General features: G+C 41.1%; 1 protein-coding gene across 1 annotated transcript; it reads left to right on the top strand.

Moving 5' to 3' along the window:
• Positions 1-934: 934 nt before the first annotated feature.
• On the top strand, positions 935-15,560 carry hif1aa (hypoxia inducible factor 1 subunit alpha a). Its single transcript, XM_084380994.1, has 15 exons — positions 935-1,272; positions 8,447-8,637; positions 9,098-9,249; positions 9,433-9,517; positions 10,222-10,331; positions 11,617-11,819; positions 12,028-12,134; positions 12,244-12,391; positions 12,528-12,859; positions 13,076-13,272; positions 13,352-13,471; positions 13,590-13,840; positions 13,922-14,012; positions 14,103-14,193; positions 14,339-15,560. The coding sequence occupies exons 1-15, from the start codon at positions 1,241-1,243 to the stop codon at positions 14,500-14,502; spliced, it is 2,274 nt and encodes a 757-aa protein (XP_084237120.1). The 5' UTR covers positions 935-1,240; the 3' UTR covers positions 14,503-15,560.
• The last annotated feature ends 56 nt before the right edge of the window (positions 15,561-15,616 follow it).

The raw sequence follows: 15,616 nt of genomic DNA, 5'->3' as shown, positions 1-15,616 counted from the left end.
AAACAGTTTGGGTTTTGCCACACTAATTTGCTCACAAGGTATATGGACAGCACTGGCTGTGCCCTGCGACCTTATGTACCCTGAGACTAATGGTGAAATGACATTTACTTATTTTGTGGTGCTTTCTCCTACTTTCTTCTGCTATAACTCTCAATTTTGAAGGCCAGTGTTAGTATAACTTTATAACTTAGTATAAATATAAGATAATACATATATTTACATGTATGTGTATACTGTCGGTCGGAGGGTTATCAGATATGATATTTAGCATTTTTCTTATTGGAATCAGTGTTGTTCTTTTTTTCTTATCTGATTGGCAATATATTTAACACGTACATACAATAAAAAATGGAAATGTCTCTGATGCAGCGTGTAATCTGCAAAATAGTCACTGAAGTAATCAAATACCTGTAGTGAGTAAATAGTACAATATTTGCCTCTAAAATGTAGAGTAGTGGAAGTAGAAAGTAGCAGAAAATGGAAATACTCAAGTACAAGTACCTCAAAATTGTACTCAAGTATAGTACTTGAGTAAATATACTTAGTTACATTCCATCATCGTATTTTACACTGTGGTGTTGCTGCTTTTACCTCAAAAAGATCTAAGTACTTCTTCAACCAATGCCCGGCACACTTCAAAACAAGGCTTATAACAGCAAAACATCATAAAACTCACATCTAGACATCTCAACATACAGTAAGCCTGTGTGCAGTAATAAAGTACACGGAAGAAACAGGATTGCAGCATTACTTCAAAGAGGTTCAAAGAGGCGTCTGATCTGTGTAATCATGTAATGTGTGTTTTGGTGTCACAGACTTGCAGCTGAATGGCCTGAAAACTGTAACTTCCGTCGGAGATTACATTTAATTTCGCGTTAGGTTCTCAGGTTTCCTGTGCGCGTCCCCGCCGGAGAGAAAGCATGTGACTGCGCGGCCCCGCGGAGGCAGAGGGGGGAGTGATCCTGTGGCTCCGGTGCAACATTGTCTCGACGAGTAGCTAACCTCTCTCCAGCGTGGCACTGTCTCCGACCAAGAGCAGACGAGTGGGCTGTTCGTTTAACCGAGGAAAAGCTCGATTTCTTTGACGAAATATACACCGTGAGAACTCGTATGCAAACCGCTTGAAGGATTTACGGATTTATCTCAGAGAAAAATCGTGGGATTTTGGTTCATTTCTCGACGGGCCCGGATACAGCTTGATACCCATAGAGAGACTCAACTCAGGTCCTTTCGTCCTGACATGGACACAGGAATTGTACCAGAAAAGAAAAGGTAACGACAGTGCTAGCTTGTGCTACGGAGCAGGTTTTGTTGTTGTTTTAGAGCTATATTAACAACTTTGGTCTTCTGCTGGGGTTTGGTTATGACTTTAGGTGTGACATTAAGGGCTTTGTTTCAAGGTTAATTGCTGGTGTATCGTGTTAGTTCGACAAAATGCGTTTGCTAGCGAGGCTACTGTCGTTAGCAAGCGGCTAACATAGCTAGCTAGGTGGCATAGACCGAGAGCTGTCGACGTCAAACTGTTTAGAAATCAACATACTATCGATAACTAGTGCACACAGGTGAGTTCATGTATGGAAACATTGATTGTTGTTCGTTTACCTTTTAATTATTTTCTTTTAAACAAAATATGTCCTACCAACGTTACTACATGTTTGGTTTGTAACCAGTGTTGAGACCTCAGAGATGCAACATTAGCTTTATTTACATTTGTTTTGAATGTGACAGCTAGCTATACATCCTCTCTATAGTACATCAGTGGTGGTGTACTGTTTGCGTGTAATGTGGTGTGTTGGCAGTGCCATGGCAGTGCCCATGTAAGCACTGCTGTTGAGTGGTTTACGGTTTCTGATGAAATATTCAGGGTTTAGTGAAGGTGTCGGTTTGAATTTCCCTTTCAATTTTCTGCTCTGGTAATAATTTATGGTGAAGTTTGATTTTGTAAGTAATCATCTAACTTAACTTTATATAGCTTTTAGACTCGGACCTGTGGAAAGTTATCAGTAGTTTAGCTTAAAATGACAACAATACAACAATAATGACCTCCACCCCCTCAGGGGTTTAACGTCACACATTAGCAAAGTGTTAACATTTTCTGTCAGTGGTTACTAGAGTTGCCTGCATCAGAACCCTATTTGCTAACCAAGCATCATTTGGTGGCCTATTTACTCAAACAAAACCAGTGAAAGTGATGCCACACCTGGCAGGGTGCAGATCAACAGCTGGAAAATGTTCAATGGACTTTTGGAATGGATTATTAAGGCAATATTGCAATAAAGTATCAAAAATATATTTAAATTCAACAGTTTAAGTATCACAGCTGAAATTGTTTTCATACTTATTAGTCTTTTAAAATGTTTTTTTAAAAAATAGCATGATATGCCTATAAAAAGTTACCAGACCAACAAGCAATAACCCAGAATACTCCTGTCATAATCCTTTTACACACAGATATAACCAATAAATTAGGACCATATATGAAGTTGTTACAAGCTAAATTAGTTTAATGATTAACCGATTGTCACAGATGAGATTTATTTATTTTGTCTGACCAATAACTGAGTAATTTGAATCGTATATACTAGTCGTTATGAATTAAAACTATAAATCAAGTCTGGCAAAGTTTTTATTGGGTGCAATGTGTAGCTTAAGTTCCTGGTATTTCTTTACAAGTCCGAGGGAAGCACATAATTAGTATGGACTGTAAAATGGACGATTTACCTGTGCACTCCCAGACTCTGCATCCAGTGGATTACTGATCTGGGCCCGTCTGTCATTGACAGACGTGCTGGATATGCAGACAGGTGAATAACTTGTAGTCAGACCTCTTGTGCACAACTTTTGTCACATAACAGCCTAACTTCCCGTTCCAAATATGGTCCTGAGATTAAAAGAAAAATGAAATTGATAAAAGCGATTAACTGGTAGTCAGCAGAGTAAACGGGAGATTTTGAGATTTATCTTTCAGCTGAGGGCAAAATGGTATCGACAAAAATCTTCCACAGAGGAAAATAATAGAAAGCTTCACTGTGGAGTATACAGTCAGTCTGGTGTCAGAGAGTCTTCATGGCTGAGGAGAAATCTGCATAGCTTGTACAGAGGATGTGCTTTGTACTAAGGTTTTCCTGTACATCTGAAGTGATTTGCATTTTAAAATTAATACATAATAGCATTGGAAGGTCCCTAAAAGTTAGCCCATGCTATAACAGCTATATAATAATGTCTTTGAAACATCGCTAACTCATCTCTGCTGCTACTTGTTCATAAAGATTAAATTATTTATCATCCTATTGTTAAGATCTTGTTGTGGCTGTTGTTGGTGGTGGTTACTTGTGCCAAAATTGTTGAGTGGCACTGCTTCACTTGGTAGACTAGGTAAGTAGTTAGCCTATAGTTCTCATCTTTTTCTTTAAGCAATTGCCCCAGTTACAATGTGTTGTTATAGGCTTTACTCAGTCTCTGCCAACATGAAATTTGGCACTTTGTATAAGCCTAGGTAGAGGGTTAACATCCTGTTGAGATTCAATAGATTTGTGGTCAGTGTGATCGCAGAAAAAGATCAAGATATGCAGTCTAGTTGGATGCAGTTTTGGCTGGTCCCTGTGGGGTGCCTTGATATTATTTTTGTCTCATCTCTTAATCACTAGGGCTTGACGTCAATAGGAGTGGCCAAATGAGTGTCGCAATCCGCTGCCTGGCAATTTGCAGGTTGCCCTGAGACATTAAAGTACAATTGCTACTTGTGTGTGGGCTAGTTTGAACTTGAAGAATAAAGTGGGCTACATGCTGGTAGAGGGCATAGTTTTGTTTGTTTACACATTTTTCTTGTTTCATGTTTTGTAATGGGGCACAAAAACAGAGAATGTACACTGCGGGCTTGCTTTTATCAGACTCCTAAATCACTGCCTTTTGTGGATGGCTATTACACCTGATCAAATCAGAATCTTACTGCTTTTGGCAGTAAAATACATACGCATTTTAAGGAAAACAAGCAATTTAGGCTTTGTATGCTGTAATTGTGAGGGCTTGTTGATTATAAAGGAAGCTTGTTTTTCACTGGAAGGTACGATCTATAAAGTAAACCATATCAGAGAGCAGTTTCTAGGGTTTTGTTGTCCTGCAAGATTTCAAATCTCACATTTATCTATGTAATAAAGCATCTTTTTATACCATCTTCATTTATAAATACAGAACTGACGTAATGGCTCTCACCACCATCCCGAAAAACATTTTTAAATGTCCTGAAGTGAATGTAAACCATGCTAAAATAAAATCATGTTTCTTCACTTCATACCTTCTATAGTTGTGAATTAAAACTGTTAGCATTCAAAGTGTTTTTACCTCCAAACTGTACTTGGCTGAAGTACTGTAAATTTCTTTTTTTTATTGACACATAAAACTGCAGATCACTGTTTAATGCTTCATGTTCCTCTTTGCAAAAAAACTCCTGCAGTGTGTTTCGCTGTTAGCTGCATTAGCTCTGTTTGCAGTATTGGCTCTCTCAGCCAAACACACCAAGTATCAGCCACAAAAAGGTAACTAGTTCTCCTGCATATTTCACCCACGTTTGTGTGAAGTGTAATATCTGCGCAAAAAAACCCCCACCCTTATCCTTGTAACATTTAACTGGAAAACAAACTGAAAGCTTTTTTGGCTGCAGTATACCGATTCCCTGTAAAATAACATCTGTAGTCAAAGCCAGAAGAGTCTTCAACTTTTATCAATGTCTGCTGTTTTAGTGAACCCTTTAGTAGTGTCATTCAAAGTATAGTTCACACCCACAGAAAGGCAAAGGAAGTAAAGTGCTTGATCCGCTGGAGATGGATTTGTGCAATCTATATCGGGTGAGGCAAACAAGACCAACTCACTATTGAGATACTCTTTTTTTCTTTTTTTCTTAAAAAAAAAAAAAAAAAATTAAGTGCACAAGTTAGACGTGGTGGATGTTCATGGGCCATATGTAATCAGCTGAAGTAGTCTATCTTGGGAGTGTAGTAAAGGAGGAGGTAATTCAAATTTTATCAGTTAGATGAATTATTTATAATGTTGTTCATTTTAAGTATGTTTGCCAGGCCTTCCAGTGGAGAGGAACAGGCCAGAGTCCCTATTTGAAGTACCAAATTATAATTGCCCTTAAACTGTGAATTTAAGAATCCCGTAAGCCTTCAGTCTTTCAGATGCAACAATGGGTAAATTGTGTTTGAGTATAAACGAAAGTGGATTTTGCTTCATACATATTTCAATCAGGAATCTCATGCAGTGTTTCATGTGACAGGCTCCAGTTACTCTCCACACTGCAGTAATAGCTTTACAACTGATAATTATTACTACTACATATATGTTTTTTCTTTAAGGCTTCATTCTCCTCCCTCCAAAAAAGATAAAATTGCATTTTTTGTTGCATGACAAAATAGTATTGACTCAAGGTACAGGACTCAGGGTGCAATTACTTGCCTTTTCAGAGCTTTAAACTACCTCTCATGAGTGGGATCCTTTTGAACAAAAACTACATACAGTTTCCACCAAGGAATGGAATAACCAATGTATTATTCCTGAACACAAGGAATATCTGACGTCGGTGTCACTGAGGCGTCTTAAATTTAGGGGAGATCCCTACTATGCTGCTTCCAAAAACGGTATTGCATGTAGCTGCATATTCTGCCAAGGGTTCAGAGTTCTGTGAAAGGGCTTTATTTTCAGCCTTGCTTTGCTTTTCTCCCCATATTGGGTAGAGGTTTCAGTTGTGGTGTTTCCCTGGAATGGATTATATAACAGATAAGACAGTGTTTACTGTTAGACTAAACAGGACTGACTGATAGTGAGAACATTTCTCTAGTAAAATAGGTCAGCTCTTAGTAACAAAATACACAAGCAACTCTCGCAAAGCGCGATTTTTATTGTTCACTGGTTTGTTTCTCCTTTAATCTCCAATCCTCTTGTTTAGATCTGTGAACAATTCAAATAATTTTTGCTCACATAATCGCACTTGCTCTTATTAGGCACCAAAACATGTCCAGTTCAAGCCAGTGAAAGTGCAAATGTGATTTGTGTTGGCAGTGGAGCATGACAGGCAGTGGACTGCTGGGGATTCATGACCATGTGCATTAATAGTGTTATGTAACGGTGGCCTCTCTGCTCGCCTTTGTTTTAACATCAAGGGACCTTTTTTGTTTTCATTGCATGATTCAAGTCAAAGAATAAAAGCAGTTTTCTTCTCCTTTTGTCGGTTTAAAAAATGGTGGAGGTGGATCATAGAAAAGCTGTAATTTTACTTTTTATAATTAGGTATTGAAGGAACAGAATAGGACTGAAAAAAGCTGTCAGCGCAATCTGTTGTCTTTTATGATCTGTATGTTTAGATAAGTTGACCATTTCTCTTATGACTCTTATATCACGGGACAGCTATATATTCGTAGTACACAGTGGCTCATACATCTTATACTTACTGTTTGTCCTTTGTCATCCATTGTTCCATCCCTCTGTGTTCAGCGGATGTGTACTATAGTGGAATATTACAGCTAAACTTAATTTGGATAGGATTTGCATGAAGACATGTGATACAATGGGGGTGAAGCCACTACAGAGGGAACAATTTGTATACTGTCTGCTAATAATCAATCATCTATAGTCCTAGTGGGAACACGGTGTATAGCAATGGTTATCTGACATTAGATCATTGTAAGCTTAGCCAGTAGCTTAGCGAGGTGACTGTCCCAGTGTGTTCCCAATGATCGTTTCACACTGTGTTGATGGTTCACCCTTTTTACATGAATGTAGCTTGGTGGTGATTGTTGTGTTACAGGAGCCAAAGGAAATGTGCCGATAGAATACAGAACCGGTTGCATAATAATGCTGCAACCAGATCTTCTGGCTGTGTCTGGTGGGGTTGACATAAGATATTGTAAATATTTGTTAATGCTATTGACAAATGTGCCGACATGTGGATGAGTGTAAATGCCTGTAGCTTGCAGCTGTAACTACACCCTGGGATGAAACCTGTTTATATTACAGTATGTATAAACATCTTTGAGAGGAGGAGGATTATTGGTGTATACACCACCATGTACCTCAGTTACACATAATTTGTATCAGATCCTTCAAAGGGGGATAAGGAAAACAAGATGTCCAGTAGATGTGTAGTGCCATGGGGCCATGATCCAATGTGGGTGTTGGGTAGATTGGATTTTTGTTTTTGTGTTAACTGTCTGACGATGTTTTTCTCAGGCTTGGGTCAGTGTCATGTTCAGGGCTTTTTGAGAGACAAAGGTCATGTGAGACTTCTTACCCGAAGACTAAATTTGTCATTTGTACGTGGTGGAAAATTTTGGTCTAAAATCTAAATAATTCCCTAACCTAGTCTATAAAAAAATCAGTCTCCAACCCTGACATGTCATTTGGTACACAGTAGGCTAATTCTAGTTAAGTGGTCCATTCTCTTGTTAGAGAGCCAGAAATAACGATATGGCCTTGGTCAATGCTGTAAATGCATAACAGATCAATTTCAATTAGGTATACTTTTCAAAGCCAAGGGCCTTTGAACTGCCTTCCATTCAGTTGCGACGCTGCTCCAGTGTCATCAGAATGACAACCCTTACCCTTGTCATTCAGATGACACTGTGGTTAGGGGTAAGTACACATTATCATTTTGGTTATTTTTTCACCCTATAGTCTAGTTTTTATTTTCATTTCAGTTAAAATGTTGGTGGGTTTTTTTCACACAAGTGACTTGCAAGTCATTGTGTCCTTTTAAATCTGCTGTACTTTGTTATTTTAAAATAATGCCAGGTTTTAAGGTCTTGTTTACAGTGTAGTGAGTGCCCATTAGCCAGATCTTGGACAGCTGCTTGCATAAATGCTTAAAATGGAGCTTGTATGAACAGTAAGCAGTTATGATGAATGCTAATGTAGAATAATAGAAAATACGACTGAATTGTTTGACTTGACAGTTGAAGATGTCACTCACTTCGTGTTTGTGTGCTCTCTCTGCGTCAGTGTCAGTATCAGTATTATCGTTCCCCTCCCTTGTAGATCTGTTGAGCCAGGCTCGTAAATGTCACAATGATTGGTGCTGCACTATAGCTTGGCTGTGCACCAAGAGACAGACAGACAGACAGACAGACAGACAGACAGACAAGACTGAAGAGTCCATGCCCGGCCTCCCAGCCAATCACTCTAAGGGGGTGGACTCCATGTCTTTTGGTCAGCAGCCAATAAGACGATGGCAGATAGCCATGTATGTAAATGAGTCTGACGGGGGCCCAGACGGCAGCTTGGCCGTGAGCTCACGTGTTGCGGACTCCAGCTACTGCAGTCTCCCCAGTGACGGGCCAGTGGCTGAACAGATTCTGTACACAGAAGGAGGGATGTCAGCACTTGTAGTGTGCATAGTGGGTTCAAAACCAGTTTGTGGCCAGGCTGCGACTGACCCTCCACCTGTCTCCCGCAGGGTGAGCTCGGAGCGGAGGAAGGAGAAGTCGAGGGATGCGGCGCGATGCCGGCGCGGGAAGGAGTCAGAGGTGTTCTACGAGCTCGCCCAGGAGCTCCCCCTGCCCCACAGTGTCAGCTCCAGCCTGGACAAGGCCTCGATAATGAGACTCACCATCAGCTACCTGCGCATGAGGAAACTGCTCAGTCCCGGTCAGTAACTGCAGGTGTTTTATCTGTCACTGGAGAGTTTATCTTGGGGCACATGTTCGTTTTAAATTTCATTCTGGACTCCTACTAGTTAAATTGTGCCGCAATTTTCATTATTATCTCAGAGGCTTGAGAACGTATTGTTTCTTTAGAAATCTTCATAAGTTTTCTTTCACCGTGGTTAGCCACAAGTGAAATGAATTAATTTAACTGATGCGGAGAAAAACTGAAGAAAACACTGATAGACGGTTGAACTCTGAGTCAGCTGCTCAACAAAATCGACTCAGACATGCACAGATATAGATCCTTTTGCAGATAAACCTGTGTACTGTCTCTGTGCGGCAGTCTCAGCCATCCAAACATGTTTTTCAGATAGGAGAGATGTCCTGTGCCTCATTTTTTCTTGCTTTTCTTTTCTACCTTCCTTTATCTCTCCCATCTTTCCCCTATTATCTTCCTCTAGCTGAGCCAATGGCAGAGGAGGAAACAGAACTTGATATACAGCTAAACAGCTCCTACCTAAAAGCTCTGGACGGCTTTCTCATGGTGCTCTCCGAAGACGGAGATATGATCTATCTCTCTGAGAACATCAACAAGTGCCTCGGGCTGGCACAGGTACGTCTGAGTTTACTTGTGTCTGCATTGAAAACAACAGATAGGATAGAGCATAAGATTGCGAGTCAGAAGCAGAACATTTTAAACCTAGAAATGATATGCTTGTTGTTAAAGTTAAGCTTAGAAGTCACCACACAATGTCCACCATGTACAACTCTAACTATACAACTCTTTCTGCTGCAGTTCGACCTGACCGGACACAGTGTGTTTGACTTCATCCATCCCTGTGACCAGGAGGAGCTGAGGGAGATGCTGGTCCACAGAACAGGTGAGGGAGGGAGTCACATTATAAGACCTCACTAATGGACAGAGACGGGCACACACAGGCACTCTGTCAGGTCTGCCAGTGCTCCAATCAGCAGGGAGTCCAATTCACTCTGAGCTGGCAGATTCAGACTGGGAGGCTGTCAGAACAAGTTATCATTTTCCCACTTCAAGCCTGAGGTCAAAGTGATTAGAGTTGGCTACTGTCTGTACTTGAGTGACCTTTCACGCAGCATAAATGGAACAGGACGCTGCATCACTGGCACATTTACTGTTGTGCTTATACAACTGAATTCAGTCTTGTTGTCGAGTTCAGTCAGTGGATTGAATTAGTCTACTTTTTTGCATAACTCCCACTCCTCTGTAGTGTTTTTAAGTGAAACTAATTAAGCTAAAACTTTCCAGTGCTTCATAGCACAAATTGTTAACAATGCATGTTTGTTTGAGGAACGTTGGAACCCACTGATGTTATCATAGCCACAACGGCTGGTGACTCCACTTCCTTAATTATTTTGCAGTAGCTGACCCCAGTGCAAAACCACTGTAGCTCGATGTCCTCTCTGAATGCAAATGTGTACTGCTGGCAGGCAGAAGTGAAATAAAAAATAATAAAATGGATGCAGTTGTGAATGCTTACAGTTTTGAAATGATAACACAAGATGCTGGTTTTCTCTGAAACCGTCTCCCTGCCTGCTCATGTGATTTCAGGCTCCAAAAAGGCCAAGGAGCCAAACACAGAGCGCAGCTTCTTCCTCCGAATGAAGTGCACTCTCACAAGCCGGGGCCGCACCGTCAATGTCAAATCAGCTACATGGAAGGTAAGCCGCGGTGAAATCACTGAGGAAATGTTTTCTCATGTATGTTTAGAAATTAGCTGATCATAATGTTGTAAGTAAAGAGTTAGAACACTTTGGAGATTACGTGCACAAACTATAAAGATACAGAGTGCAGTAAATGATGTCTACACCAGCAGTAATCTAATAAACTAATGTGAAGAGGAAATGGACCATCATACTAATCGGGATACAAATGAAACATTAAGTGCCTGTGTTTAACATATAAACACATAAAAAACCTACATTAGATGTAGCCATTATTCAAATCAAGTTTAGTAAGCATAAAGGAAAACTCAGATAATTGACCAACCAATTATAATGCACCTACATCGTCATTTTATAAATCATTTATTTGTACTTTAACTCCTGTTACTTTTGAAACTATATATACTTTTGTCACATTTCCCCTTGTGTGTAGGTACGTTTCATTTTCATATCATAAATGAGGACATTTCACAGGCACCCAAATTTAATTTTGTCCCCTAGTGGACAAGAGGAGATGAAGATTTACATCAAAATAATAATGGAGAAAGAAGACAAGTCTTTGTCTTAAAATAATCTCATGAAACCATCTAAAGTATGCAGTTATTCCTGCAGTCTTTAGCTAGCAGCTGTTGTCAAAGTCTCACATCACCAAAACACTGATGTTATTTATTTACAAATGTCTGATCATTATCTGTCTGCTGCAATAATAATGATAGACTTTATTCATATAGTGCCTTTCAAAACACAGTTACAAAGATGAAATAAAAGTTGACAAATGATGATAAAAATAGAAAAACAATTAAAAAGCAGTTTTGAGGTTATACAACATTCAGCGAAAACAGCTAAATATAACACAAAGTAAAATTAAATCAAATAATATAAGAGTTAAGGGAAAGCTTTTGTATAAAAATAGGTTTCAAGAAGTGACTTGACAAATAAAAGTGAAATTTTGAAACCAAACCCTGTAAAAGCACATAAGAATATGTTTTTAAGAGGGGTTTAAAAGGAGAAACTGCCTGGTCACCCTTTGTCCTCAGTCTAGAGCCTAGATTGTGTAATGGCTAGGAAAGCCTTGGCTGAAGACCTCATATTGAGACTAGGCACTTGAGCTGTGAAAAGATCTGAGACGTGCCTCTGTGCAAGTCCAGAGAAGGCCTTAAATGCTATTAACAATATCTTAAAATCGTATTCTAAATTTTACTTGCATTAGGAAACATCTTACTCTCCTTGTGGGTCTGTAAATCATAATAACAGCGTTGTGACCCTATTAATGTCTCTCCAGGTCCTCCACTGCTCAGGTCATGTCCATGTATATGAAAGCAACACTGAGGAGACTCCAAATGGGCAAAAGGAGCCACCGGTCCCCTACCTGGTTCTGATCTGTGACCCCATCCCACACCCCTCCAACATTGAGGTCCCTCTGGACACCAAGACCTTTCTCAGCCGCCACACGATGGACATGAAGTTCACATATTGTGACGAGAGGTCAGTTTCCCCATCTTAGAGAATTATTATTTGCGTAAGAAGCTTAACACGGCTCGCCTCTTAAGCCACCTGTGGCTATACCTGTGTCAATGGATATTATTGCCAAAGCTCTAGTCACACAGAGCCACCTAGTGTTCAGTGTAGGTACTGCAAATGTCCCCTCAGCATGGAAATATGGAAGAAATAATAAAAAAAATGTCTTTTCCAGGATCACTGAGCTCATGGGTTATGATCCAGAGGACCTGTTGAATCGTTCTGTGTATGAGTACTATCATGCTCAGGACTCGGACCATCTCACCAAGACTCACCACAACTGTAAGCATGAATACCAAGCAAAAATACCCACACATTCCAGCTGTGTTATTTCTGCCTTCAACCAAATGTCTAATTCTAATTTTTCCTTCTCGTTTCTCTCTGCTTTTAGTGTTTGCAAAGGGCCAGGTCTGCACAGGACAGTACCGGATGTTGGCCAAGAGAGGAGGCTTTGTGTGGGTGGAAACACAAGCCACTGTCATCTACAACAACAAGAACTCCCAGCCGCAGTGTGTCGTCTGTGTCAACTTTGTGCTCAGGTAATTTAAAGGCTCTTTGAAGATTCAGTATTTTCAGGAGAGATTGTAATATATTACCATGTACAAAATAGATTAGACTGTTTTTGTGCAAAATCCTCACTAAACTCAATCTTACGGCTGCGTGACTCTGTTACAGCGGCATCCAGGAGGAGAAAATGATCTTGTCTCTGGAGCAGACCGAGGATGTGAAGCCAGTAAAGGAAGAGCTGCAGCAGGAGGAAGAGCTGCAGCAGGAGGAAGAGGAGGAAGTAGTCGAGAGCAGCCAGCCCGAGCTGTCTTCAACCTTGCTGAAGAAGGAGGTGGAGGAGAAGTTGCCAGAGGTGGATGTGATCAAACTATTCACTCAAGCGACAGAGGCCCAGTCGCTGGCTAGCCTGTATGACCAACTGAAGGAGGAGCCCGAGGCTCTCACCCTGCTGGCTCCTGCTGCCGGAGATACCATCATCTCCCTGGACTTCAGTTGTCCTGGTTTGTGGCCCCAGACACACACACACGTAAAGGTCCCATATTGGAGAAAATTAGATTTCAGATGAGATGAGATTAAAGCATGTAAAACTGTTCTAGTAGACAGCCAAAATAAATGTTAGCCTGAAAATAAGCCCAATACGGGACCATTAAACTGCATGACTCAGAGTTTAAATCCTGAGTGTGACCATCCTGACCTCCCTCTGTCTTTTGGTACAGATTCAGAGATCCAGCTGCTGCAGGATGTTCCTCTCTACAATGATGTAATGCTTCCATCAACCAGTGACAAGCTGGTACTGCCTCTTTCCCCTCTGCCGCCCAGCGAGCCTCTCCACGTCACCACCACCACATCTGAGGATGCAAAAACTGAGCGCTATGCTCCAGCCACATCCCCTTCACTGGTCGGCTCCTCAGAGGTAGGATGGAGGAAATTATTGTCATTTTGCAGTGTAGGCAATAAACCTTTTGGTGACCCTTGACTTCTCTTCTCTTTAGGCTGACAGTCCGCTGGACTTCTGTTTCCCCATGGACTCAGACATGAGCTCAGATTTCAAACTTGACTTGGTGGAGAAGCTGTTTGCCATCGATACAGAACCCAAGACCCCCCCAATCCAGGTAATGATGCCAGGAGATACTGTTGATTATTCTGCATTTTAATAAAGTTCCCGGTTGATCTAATATAGTGAAAAGTTCTCTGTATTCTGATTCAGTAGACCTTTTTTCTCCCCTTCAGGCAATGGAAGATCTGGAGATGCTGGCTCCTTACATCCCCATGGATGATGACTTCCAGCTTCGCAGTCTGACCCCAGATGAGCCTCTAACTTGTGGACCAGTCAAATCCCTTCTGAGTTCTCCAGTCTGTGTCAAACAGGACATCCCCAGCTATCCCAGCTCCCCATTCAGCTCACCAGGCAGTCGCACAGCTTCCCCAGCACCACCTGAGCCAGTAAAAGCCCCTCATCTTGCCACCATCCTTGCTAAGAGGTAAAGTCTCCCAGGTGCACCATTTTAAGGCTTTATCATATCAGTTTTTTGGGTTAACTAATCCGTTTTGCTGTGCTGCAGAACCACACAGCTGGGGACGCTCGGGACCCTGGCAGCTCAGCTCACACAGCGCAAAAGAAAACTGGGTGACATAAAAGAGATGATTGGACAGGTAAGTCCTCAACATCCAAACATGATTGATAGATCACTTTATATTTACAGATGAAGAGTTTGAGTGTCTGTATTTCATGATTTCTCGCAGGGGACTCTGCACATGGGGCAACAGGAGCAGGGCAAAAAGCTGAAGCCCTCAGAGTCGGGAACAACCAGGACCATACTTGTGCTGCCTTCAGGTGACCATGCTAGATCTGTGTTCAATAGTTTAGATCAGTGGTTCTATAGGAACCCAAGTGTGGGTCAGGACCTCTAGTTCTGGTTTTTGTCACGCGAATCAAAACATCAGCACAATCATAACTCTTGTGTCTTGTTCTCATTTAGATCTGGCGAGTCGTCTTCTGGGCAGCACGTCAGAGGGCACCAGCTCCCTCTTCACCCTGCCTCAGCTCACACGCGACGACTGCGAGGTCAACGCCCCCTTACAGGGTCGTCAGTACCTGCTGCAGGGGGAGGAGCTGCTGCGTGCTCTGGACCACGTCAACTGAGTCAATGCTTAGCCTGCTCACTGCTGAACTAGACTGGACACTACAATTTCTCCCTCTCTAAGAGCCCCCACCCACCCTACCCCACCCTTACTGCCCCCTTATTTATGTATCCGTATGAGTTTGACTATAGTTTGGCTGCCGTTTGCGCACATCATGTGATATCTGCATCATTCCGCCGTGACAAACGCCATAGCAGCGCCTGGTTTTTTGGTGCAAGGGATTCAGGCATCATGAGATGTCCAATTGTTGTTTTCTTTTTTTCCGTTTTGTTTTTTCTCTCTTTTCCGGGGAGTCTCTCAGCACACAGCGCCTCGACAGATGACCCTTTTCCAGCAGGTCACCACAGAAACCTGGCGCTACTGCCAGCAGTGTATTGTAAGCTTCAGTCGCACAATTTATATTTTCTTAAAAAGAAAAATATTACCAGCAATATATATTAAGCCTTTTTAAAGTCGTTTTAATGGGATTTGAACAATTTTATTTTTCCTCCCATACTTGTATGTTGTAGTACTCGTACCTAACAAGATGTCTTTAGTCCAGAAGTATGAACATGTTGTTTAAACCTTAGGTGGTTTGAATGTTATCTCCATTTAATAGCTGTCAGTCTTTGAGGTAAATGCATTTAATTGTGTAGCAGGTCCAGTACATGTCACTTTATTACTTTACTGTAAGTGTGTGTTACTGTACATATACCAGGGAAATTTTAATTTACTCATTATGGCTCCACTGCTTTGACTCCCAAAATGAAATGAGTCTTCACTTTCTTTGTTTGCTTCTCAACGTGGAGGATTGGCATTTTCTCTTTAAACATGAAGCAAATTCATGTTTTTGGTTTTTACTTTGCGTGACATACTCAGAAGAGTCCGTTTTAAAATAAGTGGGATCTCAACAATTCATATTTTACCTGTGTGATCATCGTCATCATAGTAGCCTTCGTGAGTTGTCAAACTTGTTTGCTCAGTTAATGGTAGTCAGTTTAATACCATTGATCCATGCCATATTGTTGGGTCTCTCATGCTTCTTGTTGCTGTCTAACATTAAATGGCTTTAATAAAGTACATTGTTTCAGGTTTCATTAACTAACAGTCTACAAACATGATTCATTACATAACTA

The sequence above is a fragment of the Pagrus pagrus genome, assembly GCF_965226575.1.
Source record: "Pagrus pagrus genome assembly, chromosome: 18".
Lineage (NCBI taxonomy): Eukaryota > Metazoa > Chordata > Actinopteri > Spariformes > Sparidae > Pagrus > Pagrus pagrus.
Note: the sequence above shows the minus strand (reverse complement) of the source record. Positions and strands in the feature narration are given on the sequence as shown.